Source organism: Diplotaxodon limnothrissa, linkage group LG1, assembly GCF_057381915.1.
Source record: "Diplotaxodon limnothrissa isolate DT_005_m linkage group LG1, D_limnothrissa_male_GT1.1, whole genome shotgun sequence".
NCBI lineage: Eukaryota > Metazoa > Chordata > Actinopteri > Cichliformes > Cichlidae > Diplotaxodon > Diplotaxodon limnothrissa.
The window spans coordinates 2,139,274-2,159,496 of record NC_140596.1 but is presented as its reverse complement, the minus strand read 5'-3'; the positions used below and the strand labels follow the sequence as shown (position 1 = coordinate 2,159,496).

The following is a 20,223-nucleotide window of genomic DNA, read 5'->3' as shown; positions in this document are numbered from 1 at the left end:
TCCGTTTTCATGGATGCCTGGATGTTAAACTCAATTGTTACACCTGGTAGAGCAGAACGCTGATCATTTTATTAAAGATGAAAGACTTTAGACAGTTTTTCAACTCTCAGTAATGCCACAGTGATCGTTTGATATATGGACCTGCAGCGGAGTTTAGACCCAGACACGGCTAGTGACGTCAGACTGAACAACCGGATAAGAAAATGAGCGTCACGCTCAGCTGATCCCTGATTTCAGTCTCGCCATGACTTCGATGGTTTCATCACAGGACGGTCACAGAGCTCCGTTCAAACCTTAAACCTACAGAACGACCTCAGAACTCTGCATCTGCAAACACGCCGTCTCTTTGTGATAACATGATAATTAATGTACACAGAAATTCACATTTACAGTTTACAGCAGGCGTGCGACTTCACTGCGTTCACACGAGCACTCCGAGCTCGCTCTGACTCCGAGTCAGTGGTGTTTGTTTGGAGACAGGTTGCTTCCCACCACCTCGGCCTCTGGCCAATCAGATGCTCACTGCAACTACTTCAACATCAGCCATTAAAGCGTCTCATGTGGGGGCGCCCACACAGAACAAATGAAAGCTGGATCAGTCAAACCTGAAAGAAGGAGCCTGTCGTGTACTTACCTGCTCTCGCTCGCCTCTACCACAGCTTCTGTGCTTCACAACGATTTCCCTACTATGATCCATGATTGATACAGTGAATAAAATCATCTCTGCACTTTCAGCTCAGTGTTAGAGGCACACGAAGGATTCGAAGCTCTGTGATTGGCTGTTTCTGAATAGCTCTTTGTGAGTCACTGATTCATTTCTATACACACTCTGGTACCTCTGCCCCTTTTTGTTAAATCAAACAGCTTTGTATTGTAACACTTCTGTTCATCATGACTCAGGAGTGATTCAGTCCCTTTCGGTACCACAAACCCAACGACATCAAAGGGAAAACTCGACGACGTCTACCTCAGAGAAAGCCCCAAACGCTCCCGCAGGTCGGCCATTAATCCAACTTTATTAACGAGAACCTCGTGTGTGTCAGACGGCTTAGAGCCCAGGACGTCACCGAACAACAGCTGCAGCGAGGCGACGACAAAAACAAAGAGACAGATTTACCGAGGACATTTCCGGCGGGGACTTCCTGCAGCTCTTCTAGCTCTCTGCCCATCAGCAGGTAGAGGTTTTCCATGGAGCAACGGGACAGGTGAGGAATCTCAGACACGTCGTCCGAAGCGCTGCATCCCTCCGGCAGCTGACAGAGGGGAGACGAGAGCATCGTTACTGAGACTCACAGGGGAGAGAAACTTAGGTTACTCACATGATTCCTGCAAAGCACACAGGAAGCAGTGCATTGAACAGCTTTAGGATTTATAATGTGTTTTACACAAGCTGCAGTTCCACTATGATCCACTAGAGGCTCCAGCAGGGAGCTGTCCCCATAGACTCCCATGTTAAAACTTCACGGTCCTCACGGTGACACAGAGTCGTTCACAGTTTGCTGTTAAGACATTAAAAGCTCGAGTCGCTGTTCACTCAATGCTAACCAGATATTCCTCTGTGAGGCTGAAGATAAATGATGAACACATGAGGCCGAGCGGAGGAACCTGCCGTCAGTCACAGGGACGTGGATTCTCCTGAGGATCTGCGTCGCTCACACTACCTGTCAGCCTGCATCACATCAGCTGTGCTGGGAGGAAGTGTGCGAACACAAAACTGAAGTGAAGGCAGGATCGAAGCAGCTACAGCAGCGGGACGAGACGGTCCAACGTCCCGCGAACACAAGCTGCAGCAGGCGAGCGGGGGGCTTACCGTGCTCAGGCTCTGGGCGGGGTCGTACTTCGGTCCCAGCACGAATACTCTCTGTCCTTTCCTGACCACCCCGCTGTAGACGCGAGCAAACGCCACGAAGGTCTCCTTCGCCTCCTCTTCCTCCTCTGGCTTCGAGTCTTTCAGCGTCAGGTTCTCCATGTTCGCTGAGAGAGAAACGAGATCAGATCTTGTACGCTGCAGATTTATGGTGACAGCGTGGCGGACATGTTTTCAGCTTGTGAGTCTGTGTTTGTGTGTCTGCACTGAAACCACTGAAGCACCACTGAGCATCAGCTGTGTTCAGACACATTAATAAAGATGAGCGAGTGAAACGAGTCACTGAGACGAGCTCACCTGTGCAGAGTCCTGCAGGTGACACGCTCTCAGAGTGGGAGGGCTCTCGGTGGCTCTCCGCTGCCATCCTGTCAGCGTGTCGCCGTCTCGCCTGCTCCCTGCGCTCGGCGATCTCCTCCTGAGTCAGAGGCCTGAACACAAGAGTCCATCAGAGCTGGAGACGCTCCACTACGTCACTATATGTTTAAATGTTTCATTTTACTCGCCCGAAACATAAGGAGAAAGCCTTCTGCGTCTGTAAATGATTCATAAATGATGATGATTATTTACTGTGATACATGTGGAATAATCCTGAACCAAGAAAACTGTCTGTCCCCAAATATATGCTTTAAAAATTCCACTGGACGTTTGGACTGATGCGGGACCGTGCAGGGTGAGATCCGGGAACAGGAATCTAAAAGTGTCTTCCTTCTCTCACCCCAACAGGTCACAGCAGATGGCCCCGCCCCTCCCTGAGCCTGGTTCTGCTGGAGGTTTCTTCCTGTTAAAAGGGAGTTTTTCCTTCCCACTGTCGCCAAAGTGCTTGTTCATAGGGGGTCATATGATTGTTGGGTTTTTCTCTGTATGTCTTACTGTAGGGTCGACCTGACAGTATGAAGCGCTTTGAGGCGACTGTTGCTGTGATTTGCTGTGTAAATAAAACTGAATTGAATTAAACTGGCATCATCGGAGAAGCTGATGATTCCAACCCATCCTCTCAGATCCCACCACCTAAACTTATGCAAACGACTTCTCTCTTAAGCCGCCGCGGCCTTCGAGTGCTGGATCGTTGCTGAGAGGATCCACAGTTTCCAACCCCGAAGGCAACGAGTCGCTCCTGACGCTCCCGCCTGCACACAACCCACTTCCCAGAACTGAAAATCAAGGTGAAGGATTAGGATCAGGCGTGCTCTGCAGCCGAGCTAGAAGCCGGTCAGAGGTGCAGCAGGAGATGATCCTGAACAGGTTTTTGATGTTTATGGATCGGTTCTGGGAGCAGGTCTGAGAGGCAGCATCGGGGCTCCTGTCAGCACCTGAAACCTTCTGTTCAGAAACAGACTTCAAATTCCTCCGATAGGAGAGTTTAAGCTGTAAAAACAGAACATAATTATCCCTGCATTAGTTTTCCTGCATGACCCGTGTGTGTGCGTGTGTGTGCACGCTGTGCGGTTGGCGTGTTAGCCCGTGTATGCATGTGCATGCCCTCTTCAAAAAGACCACAGTGACTATAGCAACACAGCTGCTCACAATAGGCCCGAGTGACGGCATGCAGCACAGAGTTCAGCTCCGTGATGACAAACCACTTTAAACAGCCCATAATTTGCCCCTGACAACAGCGGCAGCCCTGCAGACTCACTGAGACTGATTGCACCTCTCTTTAGCATAAATTGGATATAAACGGGGCTGCGGCCCGAATTTAGGATTGTAGCAGGAAACCACAAAAGAGCCGGCCCCACTGGAAGACGGCCCGGCCGTAAGAACAAATGGGCTCAGAGTGACTTTCAGCTTAAAGCCGCACGAGTCAGCTTCGCATTATTTCCCCCGAAAAGGACAAAGCAGCCAACAGATGTTTAAGCGGAGGTTTCCCCTTTAATGCCGCGTTTACATCAAACGCTGAAATAAACACAGCTGTGCACCGCGTTACGGACTTCATCACTTTTCCACAGGAGGTCAAATCAGTCGCTCACTGGTAATAATGGGAACGCCAGGACCGGGGCTCTGGCCCCGCCTGCTGCGGTTATGAAGTAATGGCTTCCAAACACTGAGGCTGGATGATCGCGACCACGAGCAGACCTTTTCCCATTGTGAAGACGGAGGAAAAAAGCGTGCTGGAAAATTAAACAATGTATTGATATTAAATCTGTCTGCAAAGCACACTTCACCGCTTTTTACTGCTGAAGGATTTTTATTGGAGATGTCTTCTACTCTGGCTCCAGCGAACGAAAATGAAACTCGGTGGTGACTCTGATGATATCTGCTCTGACATTTGCATGAAAGCTGCATAGTGAGTAAGTTAAAGGCTAAATAAAGCTCAGAGCCCGCTGTTTAGCTGGATGGAGGATTTAGACGAGTAAATGGTAAATGGCCTGTATCTGTATGGCGCTTTACTTAGTCCCTAAGAACCCAAAGCGCTTTACACATCCAGTCATCCACCCGTTCACACACACATTCACACACAGCTGCCCTGGGACGCACTGACAGAGGCGAGGCTGCCGGACACTGGCGCCACCGGGCCCTCTGACCACCACCAGTAGGCAAGGACACTCAGTAACGATTGCCCAAGGACACAACGACCGAGACTGTCCAAGCCGGGGCTCGAACCGGCAACCTTTCGATTACAAGACGAACTCCCAACTCTTGAGCCACGATCGCCCCAATTGTTAAGATATGTTAAGACCGAGGGCCTCGGCAGACCCCGCTCACTGAGGTTTAAAGAAGCGCCTGGACTGGGACTTGGGTTCGTTTGTTTAGCGGGTTTTATAATCCTCGATGTCAAAGCAAAGCAGTTCACAAAGTCCATATGCAGTTAAATGAATAGATTTGCACTTCTGAGACTTCACAGGCTTCTTTCTGCTGCTCCACAGCAGGAGAGCATCCACCACATGTCCTTAACTACATCCGTGACCCGGCACAGTCCCTGCATGTCAGGGGTGTCCAACTCCAGGCCTGGAGGGCCGGTGTCCTGCAGGTTTAGATGTGTCCTTGATCCAACACAGCTGATGTAAATGGCTAAATGACCTCAACATGTCTTGAAGTTCTCCAGAGGCCTGGTAATGAACTAATCACGTGATTCAGGTGTGCTGACCCAGGGTGAGATCTACAGCGTTTCCACTGCTACCTGTTGGCCAACGGCACAGTGGCGGTCAGTGCTACCCCGGGCCTCGACCAATCCTAGGCAGAAATCTGATCCGGCACAGATTTTATGCCGACTGCCCCTGCTATGGACTCCACATATATACACTGCAGGGTTTTTCTCAACAGCAACCACGGCGTAGAAAGCTCTTGTGGCAGGAAGTTGTGACAGTAAACTTGAGTTTTCTTTGTCCACAGTTTAAGGAGCCACAAAGCGTGAGCGGTCAGGTCGGATCAGATCACGCGAGTCCAGATATTCTGACCCTGATCAGACCTGCTGCGCAGCACTGTTTGTCTTTTTTAATGAACATGACTTTCAGCCATCACTGATTGGACTAGCACGCAGTGGCTCGCAGCGAATCTGCTGAGGTGCGATGACAGGACGTGATGTCACAGCTCTTTGGGAAAAAGCTGCAGCTCATGTCCGACATGTGAGACTTTCTCTTACTGGTGTTGCAAAGAGTCGAAATAGGAAGAAATTCAACAAATTCATCAACTTTTATGCATAAAAACATGTCAGGAATCTTTATCATTTTAGTGTCTGCACTGTCACCGGTGTCGTTCCAGTTGCAACAGCAGCCGCATGGCAGACTTACGCATTTGACATTTCATGCATGCAGCATTTGAGAAAAAGAACCGTGAGCTTTGGGCGCGCTGCAGGACGCTGCAGGTCACGCCCTCGCTATGTCGCCATGTCTGTGCACATTGTTAGCCAGTAGTGACGCTTCAAACCTGAACTCATTTCCTCCTCATCTCAAGTTCTGGTCCAAAAATCCACATTTTCAGCATTTATTAACAATTTTTACCAGATTCTCAGCAGCTCGTTGCACCTGAGCTCTGCGCCCGTCCCTCGCACCTGACACTAAACAAGGTGAAGCCACCGAGCCGTCTCTGCCTCTGCTCTGTGTTGTAAATGCTTCTGTCCAATCACAGTCCTGAGTTTCACAGAAGCGAGCGGGTTGGCCACTGGGACCTCGAGATGAGCAAAAAGACGCGCGGGTGCGACGGGGGATCGTTGTCCTCGCTCTGAGTGCATCAGTACCTGTTGAGACGCGCGTCTCCACTTTGAGGGAAGCGCTGTGTGCGAATTAGACAAGTGGCAGCGCAGCAGCGACTCCGTTAATGATTTAAAGCTGCCGCCTCAGTCAGGATCCAACAATAATTAATGTTAAGGGTTTTTACAGGTAAGCCTTTAATGAGTTATCAGACGCTTTTTTCACTCGCAGGAGTCGACCGCTCGAGGTCGTTTCCCTTACAGATGAATTCTTTTCCTGCAGTCCTGGATGAACATGAATCGTCAGCGGCCCTCAGTCATCAGGGCTGCGATGGGCCGATAATTCACAGTAACTGCTTCTATTTTTATTTGGCATAAAGTAACGTGTCGTAGTCTGAGAGTCAGACGCCTCAGTCGTTTGTTTTCCGTGTTTCAGAACTTTTCGTGTCAAAGACTTCACTGATTTTGGGTCGGAGGTGACCCACAGCGCCAGGACCTGAGTGTTGGTGACGAACAACATGTTTATGAGGCGCCGTCAGCCGTCAGCCGCCACACAGATGTCAGCAGAGAGGATGCACGCCTGCTGCAGGCAAAGAGGAAAGAAGCTCCCGCAGCTCATTAGCCGGGACTTTAGACAGGTTTTTCCTTCCAGCCTCACAATATCAGATGGCCTTTCCTTCCTTCCTTCTCTCTCTTTCACATACCTCCTAGTCCTCATCCTCCATGCCTCCTCTGACAGCTTGTCTATATCTCCTTTCCTCTGCTTGCCACTGGAAGTGCACTGCTACAGTTTGCAATTAGGATCAGAACTGTGACAGGAAGCTGAGAGCTGAGGCTGAATCTCTCTGCATCAGAAACGCTGCAGATCAAGAAGATGAAAACAGAGGCGGAGGAATGGAGCATATGCTGTATGCTATATGCTCACAACCCCAAAATACACTCGGCTGATGGAGCTCAGACTGGTGGAGACCCCATCATTAAACCCTCTGAGGATGAGGTGGAAGAACAAAGCTGCGAGTGGCTGCTGGTGATCCTCTGGGTCGACTGATCAGAATCAACTATTTTAAACATTAACATCGACCCACGATTTCCACATTAATGCAACGCAGCTAACAACAACATCAGCCAATCACGTGGCAGGATCGATCCAAGCTGAAATCACAAACCGTGATGAAGAGAAGGGATTAAAATTGAAAACTAGAACGTGTTGAACGTAATAATAGAAGGCACGGTGGTGCAGCGGTCAGCACCGTTGCCTCACAGCAAGACGGTCCGGGGTTCTAATCCAACATCTGGCCACAGCCAAAGCTGGGAGTGTGTGTCTGTGCGCGGCTGGGGAGGGCTCCCGTGACCCTGGAAGCGCTCGAAGCGAACGTTCAGGCCCAAAATGCAAAATCATCCTGAACTCAACTGGAAACCTCCTGCAGTCAAAGCTACTCTGTGGCATAAAACGACTCCGGAGCAGCCAAACGTCATCGCATCATCACGTCCTGCGGGGCAGTTGAACAACCGCGCGAGCCCGCTCGTTTCTGACCGTCCAAATGACCCGACACCCAAGCTAATAAACAGGAATGTGCGGAGCGTCTTCGTGTCACACTGGTTAGCTGCTACGATTATTAGTCGAGGAACACTGTAATGGAGTTCACAACATCGCATTAGAGCTTTTTACAGCTTTGCCACAACTGAGCGAATGCAGATCAGTCAGCAGTGCACAATGAGGCAGAGCGAAGACAACGAGTTCACTCTGGCCCATTAATGGCTTACACACATGCTCCGCAGGCCAGGCCATTAAACCAACACTGGGACCAACGCTGTAATGACTCCTCGACATCAATCCAAGCCTCCTGTAAGCATCTGCTTCCAATGAGCCGTGGCAGCGATCCACTCCACGCTGCAACTCGTCATCCTAGCCTTTCAAGCTCGAACACAGCTTCGCTATTCATCTCGCTGCAGGAAGTCGAAGACCTTGTCTCCCATCTTCATAAAGGGCTTGAAGACAGATTCGGTGACACCGGGCTTAGATTAATGGGCCAGACATGGAGGAAGGGAGCTGTGTGATGTTAAAGCGCGCTCGCGTCCTAAGAAGAGACAGGCGGGCCAGGATAGGCCAGGACGGCTCCATCCATCACTGGCTGTTGGGGGGTTTGTGGTTTACCCTCAGTTCACCTCCGAGAAGGACGCACGGACGGGAGAGGGCCAACAGCTGTGTCCTACCACCAACCCTCCTGGAGTAAGAGACAAACTGGAGGTAAAGGTGCTCCAGCGACGCAGAGGGCACCGCAGGAAGCCAGGCACAGCACGCTCTGACGCTAGCTTCTGCCTCCAGCACGGGAACCGTTCACTCCTCTCTGATAATATACGTGCAGCTAAAACAGAGCAGTTTCCAGATGATGGATGTTTTACAAGGAAACACATTTCCTCGTGTCATTACGCGCTTCTGCTTTCACAGGAAGTATTTTCATCTCTGACTGTGTGCTACAGGAACTGATTTCACAATAAACAGCAAAAATAATCAGCTGTGTTTCTGGAGACGCATTTATGATCCTCAAAATACAGACAGTGGGCCTTCGTCCAGACACCAAACATCCACGAGGCGCGACAGCAGCGCCACCTACTGGCTACACGCACACACACTCGTTTTCATATCATAGTGAGGACATGTCAGGGACATAATGCTTCCCTGGCCCCAACCACGACCTGTAATCCTGACACCACAAACACATTTTGAGTCTCAAACATGCCTCCAAACTCGTGGGGACGGGCATTTTGGTCCCCACGAGTTTGGTAAACTTTCAATTTTTGGTCCCCACAAAGATATGAATACACACACACACACACACACACACACACACACACACACACACACACACACTCACACACACACACACACACTCACACACACACACACACACACACACTCATAAAAAAGTAAAAGTAATGATTAAGTAAACAAACAGAAAACATTAATAAATAATAATTACTGACATAGGAGTTTGGAACCTCCTTAAGTTCCTTGAATTCAAGGAATTGCTTGAGTTTTTCTTTCCAAGCTCTTTAATATTAATATTTAAGTCATAAATCACAGACATGTGGGAGGGTGAGACGTGACATCCAGGATCCTCATATATCAGCATCGTTTCCTTGATGTTGCCGTCAGAAACAAAAGCAGCAGAGTTTTAAAAATAAAAGACATTTTATGAATACCTGACCTTTCACGCCTTTAATTTGAGGTCAGAGGTCGGAGTACTGTGATGCCCAGAGACTGCATCAAATGTTTTCGCACTGTTTCCACAGGCTGCATGGAAACGGCAGCTTGACCCGACTGACCTGCAAACTCATCGACTGACCCCGTGTTACTGAGAGTTTATCGCTGTGCAGCGGAGACACTCAGGCTTACATCAGGACGCATTTCTGCTGTGGCGACGCCTCGGAAATAAAACAGGAGCCGCTTGATGCACCAAATATGTCTTAAAGACAGCGACTAGCCGAGCGAGCGAGCAGCGGCTCACACCTGCTCTGCAACGTTGAAGCAGCCGTTTCAAAGGCAATGAGACTGCAGCACTCGAGGTCAGCACCAAGTAAAGTGCTGAAGCTAAAAGGCCACAGGCTGAAATTCTTCTGATGGTGAGGACGCATAAAGCTTCTTGGTGAGAGCTTTGACTAAATAAGTACTGTTTTACTTTCAGTAACACACCCCTGCATGAACACACACAGACACACAGCTACCTCTGTCTGTGCTGAGGAAGGGCCTTGGCGTCCACGGCAAACATCTTGGACACGAAGACGATGACAGGAGCGTTTTCCTCACTCGAACACTGCAGGAATGCTGGGAAACACCAGGAATGAAGGAAAAGAGTCAAACACACAGCGACAGCTGAAAACAGCGAGCTGCTTCAACAACAACACGAAATCCAAACAGACCACACGCCCGACGTTACAGCGCCTCCGTCGCCCTGATGATCACTGCGAGACGTTAACGCCACTGACCCACCACACGGTCACTGACAGGTCACTGCAAACAGCTGCTATCAGTGGGTTCAACAATAACTCTTTATAATTACTGATTTTAAGCATCTAATGGTGATTATTAAGGAGCTGTGATCACAGACTGCATGACGAGGCTCCGCCGAATGTCAGATTAGTCTGAAGCGTCTGAAGCCGACCACAACGCAGCCTTAAACAAAGTCAGGCAAATTAAATCAGCTGATGCAGGATCTGAAGGCTGTGCTTCCTGTTTGATACCAACGTGAGGCTGAATACGACCAGGACGAGGCGACAGCGAAAAGAGGCAAAAATATAAAAGAAAGTAAAAACAAATCTATAAAAATGTGTTTGAGCAGGAGGTTAGTAAGAAGACGGCGACTCCTCAGGGCGGGGCCAGCAAAACAGCTGATATGGTGTCAGCAGTCCTGATTCGCTCAGAGCTACACGAGCCAGAGGAGGAGTCACCATCGATCTGCACAGATGATTGGGACGTGCAGAAGCATGCTCACAAAAGAGCTCCTGTCATTGGTTAGAAATCCCAAACAAATACTGCGTGTGCGTGTGCGTGTACGTGCATACCTGTTTTCAGGTGTTGCGTCTGCTCGGGCAGCGAGTCAAAGCGGCGTGCTCCCACGCTCATCAGCTTCTCCACCCTCTCGGCCGCCATCTCTAACGGGCTGGGGAGCTTCTCACACACCATGGCTGCAGCGCGTGTTAAAGATCACCGAGGACAGGCGGGACAAAGATGTCGTGCTGGCGTCCTGCCGAGGGACGCGCTCACCTCACAGGACAAAGGATACAAAGGACGGCCTGGGAAACGGGTAACCACTGGCTGCAGATGGCAGACAGGAGGACTTTGGGGTCGGAGTGACGCGAGTCTCTGGCCATCACCTTTACCCCGAGTGACGTCACCACCTTCTCCACCTTCTCCTTGTCTCTGGGGATTTAAATAAAGAGAAAGTTCTTCCATTACGGCCGCGGGGTCGGGAACGCGTTCCCACCTGTCCTGAGAACATCACAGCTTCTGTGTGGAAACGTCCTGGCAGCTGAGAACAGTCTGTGGAACATCGCTGCCTCCTCGTGTTTCTTAGAAGGTTATTCATAAAAACTTATTTTACTGAAATAATAAAAGTTAACCAACCTCCTGATGACGACCGCATCATATAAGCTCCAAATGTTATCCAGCACGAGCTGCACGAACAGCGGCTTCTTTCCTTTGGCCTGCAGGGACGTCGCACATGGAGGAGAAAATCTGATCAGTGCAAGGAATCGTTTTCCTACGAGAAACAAAGCAGAGGAGCAAAGACCTCCTGGAACCAGAACCATTCAGGACGTTTGCTGGATTTGCCACATCAGACTTTTTCATTGTGAGTTTTTTCTCGGGCTCTGTGCGTCTTTACTTCCGGATTTATTTTGAAGGTTTTCTGTTTTTGCTCTTTTGGTTTTATTATTGGATGCTGGCCATCGTGCTTCCTGCCCACTACGTGATTTCTGCACTGGTGTCTGGGGCAGCTTTGAAACCTTCCCTATGAAATGGATCATTAATACAGGAGCACCTCAGCCTGTGAGTGTGGACCGTCTGAGGTGCAGGAATCTAAAAGGCCAACATGGCGTGCTGCACGCATCAGCAAACGGGTTCCTGAAGCCCGGAGGCCGGCTCATGACCATGACCTGATTTATTGTCCGCTTTACTCTCTGTGAGCATCATTTCAAACAGGAGCATCTTGTTTTATTCAACAAGACTTCAAACTAGCAAATGAGACCATAAACTGTAAAGTGTTTACTGTAATCAGAGAGCACGATCAGAGGACTTGCCCCCTGCTGGACACTAGACAGAATGCAGGGACCTGCAAAGTCCACTTTGACTGCATTCACCATAAACACTGCACGACTCCACCTTTAAACTAATATTCACTGACTTCATGTCGTTATTCAGGTAACATGTTTGTGCTCTTTTCATTCTATATTTGACGAATGAACAAAGTAACATCAGAGAAGCTCACTGATGCAACACTTCTCATCTACTTCTGCTGAAATCCAGCTTTTACCAGGAACATCAACAGGTGAGCACACTGAAGCCTGTGTGAGCTGTAAACACACACAACACTAAAACATGAGGTGACATATCCATGAAAAGAGGGAAAAACACCCAAGACACAGGACAGAGGACGTTTTTCTGCAGACACACAGCGACTGCATCCAGCTGCGATTCAGAAGGTCAGCCCACACAGCTCATCCCCATCCTGTGAGTGTGCTGCTAAAAAGCCTCACCGTGTCATTCACGGGCCGGCGTGCCTGTGAATGACGAGCGAGCATGAATAAGAGGTCAGCCCCTCCATCGCTGCTCTGTTTTGCAGGCACTGACGCCTCCTCCGCTCGCCCCTGACGGCTGCAGCGCTGGCCAGACAGAAACACACCAAAACACTCATCATTCAGGGCCCGGGGGGGGGGGGGGGGGGGGCAGCAGCTGAGCGTCTGCTGGGAAACGTGGCCGGTACCGGTCCAATCCAATAAACATGCCGGGTCAGTCGGGACTTCAGCCTCTCGCCGTGCAGGAGCAGAAGAGCATAACACACACTGTATATAAAAGATGGAGAAATCCAAAAACGCTATCACCGACTTTTGTGATTCGACCTCTGTGGCCGTCACCAGATACCAGGAAGTTCCCCCCTAATGGCTCGTTCGGGACCTCGGACACAGATGACCTGCTGTCAGTGCTCGGTGACATCCAAATGACATCCTTGAATTTCACTCTCAAAGCTCCGCCTTCTTGGACGGCCTGTTAGTGCAGTGACCTCACAGCAGCGATATTATTGGTCACATGATGCCATTAAAATGCTCCAACAGCACAAAAACCTTCTGCTCTGATCTTTTAATGCTTCACTGAAAACTTTCCTTTTCCAGTTTCACCTCGATTCATAAATTTCTGCCTTTAACGTGGCTGCACCTGTCAGTTTATGATTGAATGAATATTTTCCTGCTCTGTTTAAGGTGCAATATAATAAAATAATATAAATACAGTTCTAAGTTATTATTTCTTTGCATGTGCACAAGACTGAAGTGTGACCTGATGGTGGCACTAAGAATAAAAACACCAAAGGTAATTATACCATCAGTGAGTCGTTTTCACTGCAGGCTAGCTGTGGGTAGAGGTGGGCGGAGCCTATCACCCTGATGCCGTTCACCTGGGCAGGTTGAGTCTTGGTTATTTAAGCTGCCTCCTCAGCCTGAGCCATTTTGGACTCAAATCTTTTTAAAGTGCGACTTTGTTGGTCTCGACTGCGGCGTGCTCGGCTCGGTGAGTACTGGGACCGCCTCTGTGAGAAAGGCTGCTGGGTGTGGCTCCCCCACAGGGTTCTCTGGTTAGGTGGAGTTGGGGTTAATCTCCTTTTAATGCTGCTGTGTGCCCACTTGGCCTGAATGTGGATTATTTGTCTGAATTGCTGCACTTTAAACTTCACTGTGAGACGCACCAAATAAAACATTGAAGCATTTAAGTGGACAGGCCGGGTCCAGGTTTGAAGGCCATAAACGTAGTTTAGCATTCACGCTGATCCTGCTGTGTCAGAGTACAAACACGTCTGTTAAGCTGAGCTTAAACCTGCCTGAAGCTTTTAGTCTCGTTTGTCTCGGGAATAAAAGTCCACTTTGAACACCTGGCTTAATGTTGATGCCTCAGTTTAGAATGACAGATGCAAACGACCTCATTGACACGGTGATACCAAAGGCTTCAGCTTCTCATTGTTTTTATACTGGAAACCTTTACATCACAACTTTAACTGCATCTGTCTGTGCTCCCTTTCAGGTGCGCACGTCTGACAGGTGAGGCTGCTGCAGGAGGTGCACAGACACATGCCGACTTTGACAGTTTCAGGTTTTACATGAATTAAACCCTGCTGCAGTGATGTGGAGAACATCATCAGCTGATGTTAAACTGCTTTATTATGCTCGTCTCATCAATTGTGACTCAAAGACCAGCTGATACGGGCAACTTAACGACTTTAAGGTCTTAAAATAAAACCTGACAGCTTTGACTGTTCTCGCCTTTTATTGGCTCGCCAATGATTTCATGACCTGAACGCCGTTTCCTCAGATGGAGGCAAAGCGTAGCTGCCTGTACTCCTGCAGTGTGCTCGCTTGTCTCTGACATTTTTCTGTCCATGTGCAGAAACGTGTCACCTTTACCACGGTCTCAAACACCGCGGTGCTCTGTAGAAACTATCATCCCAGGAAGCTCTGACTGCAGACGCGATTCTTACGCCACATAAACCTCCCAGCTGTGTCACCTGAGCTCCTTTCATGATCCTCTTGGCTTTCATGCTGAGGTAGAAATCTCCCCACAGGGTTTTCAGTAGCACCTCCTTCTTGATGCCCATCCTCTCGCTGTAGATGTGAGCAAAATGCCGGATGCTGGAAAACAGAATCAGCCTCCATGAACATCCAGAAGCTTTTTTTTTTTTTTTCTTTGTTCAAGGCTAACAGTGACACAGATGTGAACTTTAACCCCGGGCTGATCAGCTGAGCAGAGCTGATCAGCCTGGGGTTACAGTTGTATTTTATATTGAAATTCATGCAAAGTTATAAATCTGGTCAATGTATTTTACTTTGAAAGGCAAACACTCAGCTGGGTCTGTATTCATGTTACATTTAAGAACGGCGCCATCTGCTGGATGATCTTCCTGAACTGCACCCAGCCCACAGGGTGCACACACAACTCTCCTTACTAAACTAAACTGGTGCTTCTCGCCTGCACTCGCCTGTCCTTCTGGTTTGCGTGCACCTTTATTCTGCGTGAGGGTTTTAATGAAGACTCTTCCTGCACTGCTGTATATTATGCTTATATATGCACATCTGCATTAAAGGCTCATGTCTCTCTGCACAGAATAATCTGTAACTCCAACAGCACCGAAGCCTGTGCTCAAACCAAACTGACCCTAAAAGTGACTCCGGTCAGTTAATTTACACCAGCATGAATATCATGGCCTCACGAGCCGGCTGAGCCGCGGCACTGGAGTCTTTCAGTTCATGTTCTGCGTCCTGCAGCCTGCAAACAAAGCTTTGCTCCCTCCGTGAATCGACGCCGCCTCACCTGAAGCCCCAGCCGTCGATGGCGCTGGCAAACACCACGTTTCCCTGGTCGGGAGAAAAGTAGAGGTGGGAGTCATCGACCTCTTCGAGCCCAGCGCTCCAGTCGTAAACCTGGTCTCCGCTCGACTTCTCGCCCTCTTTCTCCTCCTCCTCCTTCCCCGCTCGCTCCTCCAGAACTTTAGATGTGAACAAAGTTCCCGTCACGGCGTTCACCTGCAAGGACAAATCACGGCGGTGCACGAAGCGTACGACTCAGCAGGTGTTGGTTAGAGACGGTAAAACGTGGTTGACAGAGCCGGGTCCTCACCTGTTCCAGGATCTTCTTCAGGTGAGTGTAAGCTTCCTGAGACGTTAGCTTCAGCTCCACCACGAGCCGATCAATCTTATTAATGACCAGAACCGGCCGGATGTTCTCCAGCCACGCCTGCCGCAGCACAACCTGGGTCTGACACACACACACCTGCGTTTGAGAGCTCGTGGTGAAACACCTTAGTTAGAAATCAAGACTGCGTCATAAACACAGAAACTGTACTGAAGTACCAGCAGAGGGCGATAACGACGGTTTGGTTTTATTCACATTTCTTGCTGATCTCAGAGAAGCTCACTTCTGATGACAGCGATACTGAGATGGACTGCTGAGGAGTCCCTGTCAGCATCTGTCAGCCAGCAGGAAAGTGGACCTAACACAGCTGGACTCATGTGATGTCTGAAGGCGGGATGATCAGGATGATGATTGAGGTGTGTGTGGGAGAAGGACAAAACGGAACATGTGCAAAAATAGTCGGATATAGTCTGAAAGCTGTCTGATGTTTAAATTTAAAGTAACTTATAAGCCGTATGATGACTGTCTCCAGCCACATGTGTAAAACATGACCGGGCAGAACGTTGACGTCCATCTGTCCCTGTACTCAACATGGCGGCTTCACCAAAACTGGCTCCCGCTGCGATCACGGTTCTGCTGATGAAAATGCATCAACTTGTTGGAAGATGTAATTACACACTAACGTGTATTTATGGGCACTTATTCTGTTACATTATGATGATGACCTGAGTGGCTCTGTGAGTATCTCAGGAGGCTGAGGTTCAGCCAATCACAAATCTCCAGTCAAGAATCTAAAACTCGCTCTGGTGGCGGAGAGTCCCAGACTTTTAAGCCCTAAAGGGGATGTGTCCCAAGAGGGTCACGGATAAGAAATCCCTAAGAGGACGTCTTAGGGAAAATCTGGGCCTCTCCACCAACTGCTCTTACAGAAGCTTCTCAGATGAGAGGTGGAACATCTTCAAGAAAGTCCAGACGCTTTTCTTTCTGAGCTCCTTGAACTTCCGAAAACCAAATCCACAGTAAATGACATTTCTTGTCCTTAAAGCGCATCTCTGAAACAGCAAGGTAGCAGGTTTACCTGCGGACACACTCCCTCCACCGCATCGACAACTACAACAGCTCCGTCGCACAGCCGGACGGCGGTGGAAACTTCTGAGGAGAAGTCGACGTGACCCGGAGAGTCGATCAGATTCAGCAAGTACTCCTGATCTCCTGAGACGAGGCACACAAACACAGAACGGCAGTTAGCATCAAACAACACATCAGCGTCCAGCACAGGTGAAGGACGACCACACGGGGGCGTTTTTACAGTTAAATTCTGGAGCCTATCACAGCTGTTATAGGGCGAGAGGCGGGGCACAGCCTGAGCAGGTCGCCACCATCACAGAGGACAACACGCAGACAACCACTCACATTCACAGCTGTGGGCAGTTTAGAATCACCAGTTAAGATAAGATAACCTTTATTAGGCCACTAACTGCATGTGTTTGGACTGTGGGAGAGAACCCACGCACACACGGGGAGAACATGCACTGGATGCAGAAGCGCCCCCTGCACACAGATACATGAGCCAGTCGGACGAACAGCACGGGGTTAGTCCCGAGGTGAAGTGAACCCCGCCGAACAAAGGAGCGTTACCGTGTGAGTAGTGCAGGGAGATGGCGCTGGACTTCATGGTGATTCCTCGGATCTGTTCATCCTCCCGGCTGTCCAGATACCTCAGCTGTGAAGATACAGCAAAGAAGAAAGAGTGAGAAACCTGCTCCGACCTGCCCAAGAAACTGCAGCCAACAGTCACTAACCTTCCCCGCCAGTCGACTGGATATGATGCCATTACTCGCCACTAAGCAGTCCGCCAGAGTAGTTTTACCTGAAAACAGGCAGAAACTTAAAGACATCCTGGCAGAAACCCTCAGGAACAGAATCAGTGTTTAACACTTTTAAATAAATGAATACAGAACATCTGTAAAATGTGAGTGTTAATAAAGCTTCAAAGTCTTGAGTAGTATAGCTGTAATTAGATATGAGAACACAGTGATGCTGCCGATGTCAGTCACTTTATACATCACGCCAAATCCTGCATCCCTGTGTGTGTGTGTGGGGTGGGGGGGGCTGCCACTCAGCAGCTGGCTGTAAGTAAATAAAGTGTGCCGAATATTAACTTGGGCACTAACGATTAAAGAGCTCCCCTTCTTCATATTCTACCTGCTAGGCAGTCCCGCCGAACAGCAATTCAGTTAAATCTTCGATCGAGTTTGGCTCGTTGTGCTTGTTTATCCTCCCACAGTGACTCACGTGAGAACTGAGATAAATGCTAAATAACTTTGACCCACCGTGATCAACGTGAGCCAGGATGCACAGGTTCCTGATGTTGGCTGGGTTTCTCTGCAGGGAGATGATCTTCTCCAGGCTGGTGTGTCCCATCGTGAACACCGACAACAAGCCCACCTTCACCTGCTAATGATGTTAGCCACAGCGCCAAAGCACGGACGGACCAACGGTCACCGGTTGGACCTGTCAGATAAGTCCCTGAAACACGGAGTGACGAGAATGAGAGCCGGCAGCGGAGGAGCCGCTAACTCTGCGGCTAACCACCACAAACTCCTCAAAAGAGGAAGAGGAGGAAGAGCACACTTCCGCTCTAAAGCAGCGACGCGACGTCCCGGGAGTCTAAATCAAGCCAAACGCACAAACCGAGCCGTGAAAAGCTCGCATCTTACAAACATGTGGGGGACACCCGACTCGCGTTGTTTTCCCGGAAGTTGATGCTGCACTTTAACCACGCCCATTGGCATACGTCCTAGCTGCGTTCAGGAGCATTTGGGGAAAAAAGAGCTTCGTCCTGGAGCCGCTGAGTTCACGCGCCGCCTCTCAAACCAAGTCAGCATTTAAACGGATGTAAACGTCACGGAGGATGTATGGAGGGCCAGGAGTGACAAAATGAATTGATTGAATACGCCATTAAATAATTAATAAATGTTTCGTTTATCAATTCGAATTGGAATTAATTAAATCTTTCAATAATTAATTAAATGCCTATTCATTTAATTTAAAACATTTAATAAATTATTTATTTCTAACTTTTATTGACTCATTTAATTATTTAAAAATGTATTTATTCATTCAGAATTAATTCTGACATTAAATGGAAATTCACCTGAAAAGAAAAAAAAAAAACCCTGCTTGCCCCGACCCCCGCCACCAGAAATCTGAGAAATTCCCATTTTTAAATACGACTTTTCCAAAAGTTCTTATATAAAGAACTGATTATGATGTAAAACACAGAATAGGTAGAATAATGCAGAGTCACAGGGATATTTCTAAAATCACTTTTCATTTATTACATAACTGCTTCTTTTATACTGCTGACTACAGACTATTATTATAAACACGGACACAAAACATATCAATGATCAGCGGCTGGAGGCACTTCCTGTGAGTTATCTCGTATGTTGGTGGTGTGTAGATACCAGTTAATATATAATCTGATTTGGGACAATCTGTTTTTTTAACACACTTCTTGCTCTAACTCACGTATCACCCAGAATGTGTCATGACCCAGCTGATAATGGTTTCAATGATGATAACGGCTAAAAACGTCATAACCAGTGTAAACCATCTAGACTCACCTCTGCAGGCGCCGTTGTAGATATCATAGGAGGGGGGGGGCAATAAAATTTAAAAGTGAAGAAGAAGAGCTGGGATTTTTTTTTTTTTTTTTTTTTTTTTAAAAGCTTCACATTCACCAAACTTTCAGACAGGAGCGGGTCTCTCTTTGTTTCCAACAAAAACGTCTTTTACTCCCAAAACATGATCAGGAATTAGAAGTTTCTATCTCACACACAGAGGGTTGTGAGCCTCTGACACCATGTGTACACCTGTTGATGATGCCTCAAATTGTGCCCCCCCCCCCCTTTATGTTCCTTTCCCAGTGAAATGTGTAAGTTTCCTTTAAAGCCCCCTTTTCCATAACACACCAGCAAAGATGGTGTGGGCCACTCGCCCTGAAACACCTGAATATCACTTGATGTGGACCCGTGTCTGAGTCAGTGACAAACTCTCATCGCTCTCTGGGAACATTTTTATTTTCAAATGCAAACAAAAAGCAGCTCAGCAGTCATGAAGTGATCAAACGGTCTTTATTCCTTTGCACTGTCACCTGAAGCATATTTATGATTTGTCGCACGTTCTTTCAGCCAAGCTGGACGTCCGCAAGCAGCGCGATGCCGTCACATCCGATTGGCCGTACCGTGCAGTCATCAGCAGCCAGAGAGAAACACTGAACACGTTAATGAGTGGTCTGTCACAACGGAGCAAGAAAACATCACATGCAAATCAAACTAGGCGAGGGGCAGCGAACGCACCACCTGATCAACGTACACAATACGAGTGCTTTATATCCTAAACAGGAGTTAAAAATACAACAGGAAGTAAGAAAATAAAGGCCTCGCACAGTCTACACTCAGAGTACGATATTGCACTTAGAACACAGTATATACAGGACACTGTACAATGCAGCACGTCGGTATGATGACCTGTACAAAGGTAACATGAGCAGACCCCGTCGGTGGAAATCAGTGTGGCGCTGGTGTCTTAGTGTGAGCTGAAATTATTCTACAAAGCTTTGTCACGGCTGAGGATCAGAGGCGGGTTAGAACATCCGTGCTTAGGCAAACTGAAGCTCCACCAGCAGCAGAAACGTGGTATCACCAAAAAACTGCTCATACTGTGTGGCTCTGAGGTTCAGGAAGCATCCCTGTTTACCGATTTAGAAGAACAGCTGTGGTGGGTTATCACAGCTGTGCCCACACAGAAGCTGTACATGAAAGATGGAACGAG

The 20,223-nt window shown here is 48.6% G+C and overlaps 1 protein-coding gene across 1 annotated transcript in view; it reads right to left on the bottom strand.

Moving 5' to 3' along the window:
- The window catches only part of efl1 (elongation factor like GTPase 1), a 73,452-nt gene extending 55,293 nt beyond the window's left edge, over positions 1–18,159 (bottom strand). The window contains exons 1-14 of the mRNA XM_085351208.1: positions 17,718–18,159; positions 17,187–17,254; positions 17,023–17,107; positions 16,463–16,596; positions 15,370–15,507; positions 15,064–15,275; positions 14,261–14,384; positions 11,116–11,195; positions 10,775–10,911; positions 10,554–10,676; positions 9,717–9,816; positions 2,165–2,295; positions 1,811–1,974; positions 1,118–1,253 (exon numbers count right to left, since the gene is read on the bottom strand). Of these exons, the coding sequence (XP_085207334.1) occupies positions 1,118–1,253; positions 1,811–1,974; positions 2,165–2,295; positions 9,717–9,816; positions 10,554–10,676; positions 10,775–10,911; positions 11,116–11,195; positions 14,261–14,384; positions 15,064–15,275; positions 15,370–15,507; positions 16,463–16,596; positions 17,023–17,107; positions 17,187–17,254; positions 17,718–17,808 (1,723 nt within the window). The 5' untranslated portion in view covers positions 17,809–18,159. The remainder of the gene's footprint in view (positions 1–1,117; positions 1,254–1,810; positions 1,975–2,164; positions 2,296–9,716; positions 9,817–10,553; positions 10,677–10,774; positions 10,912–11,115; positions 11,196–14,260; positions 14,385–15,063; positions 15,276–15,369; positions 15,508–16,462; positions 16,597–17,022; positions 17,108–17,186; positions 17,255–17,717) is intronic.
- Between the last annotated feature and the right edge of the window lie 2,064 nt (positions 18,160–20,223).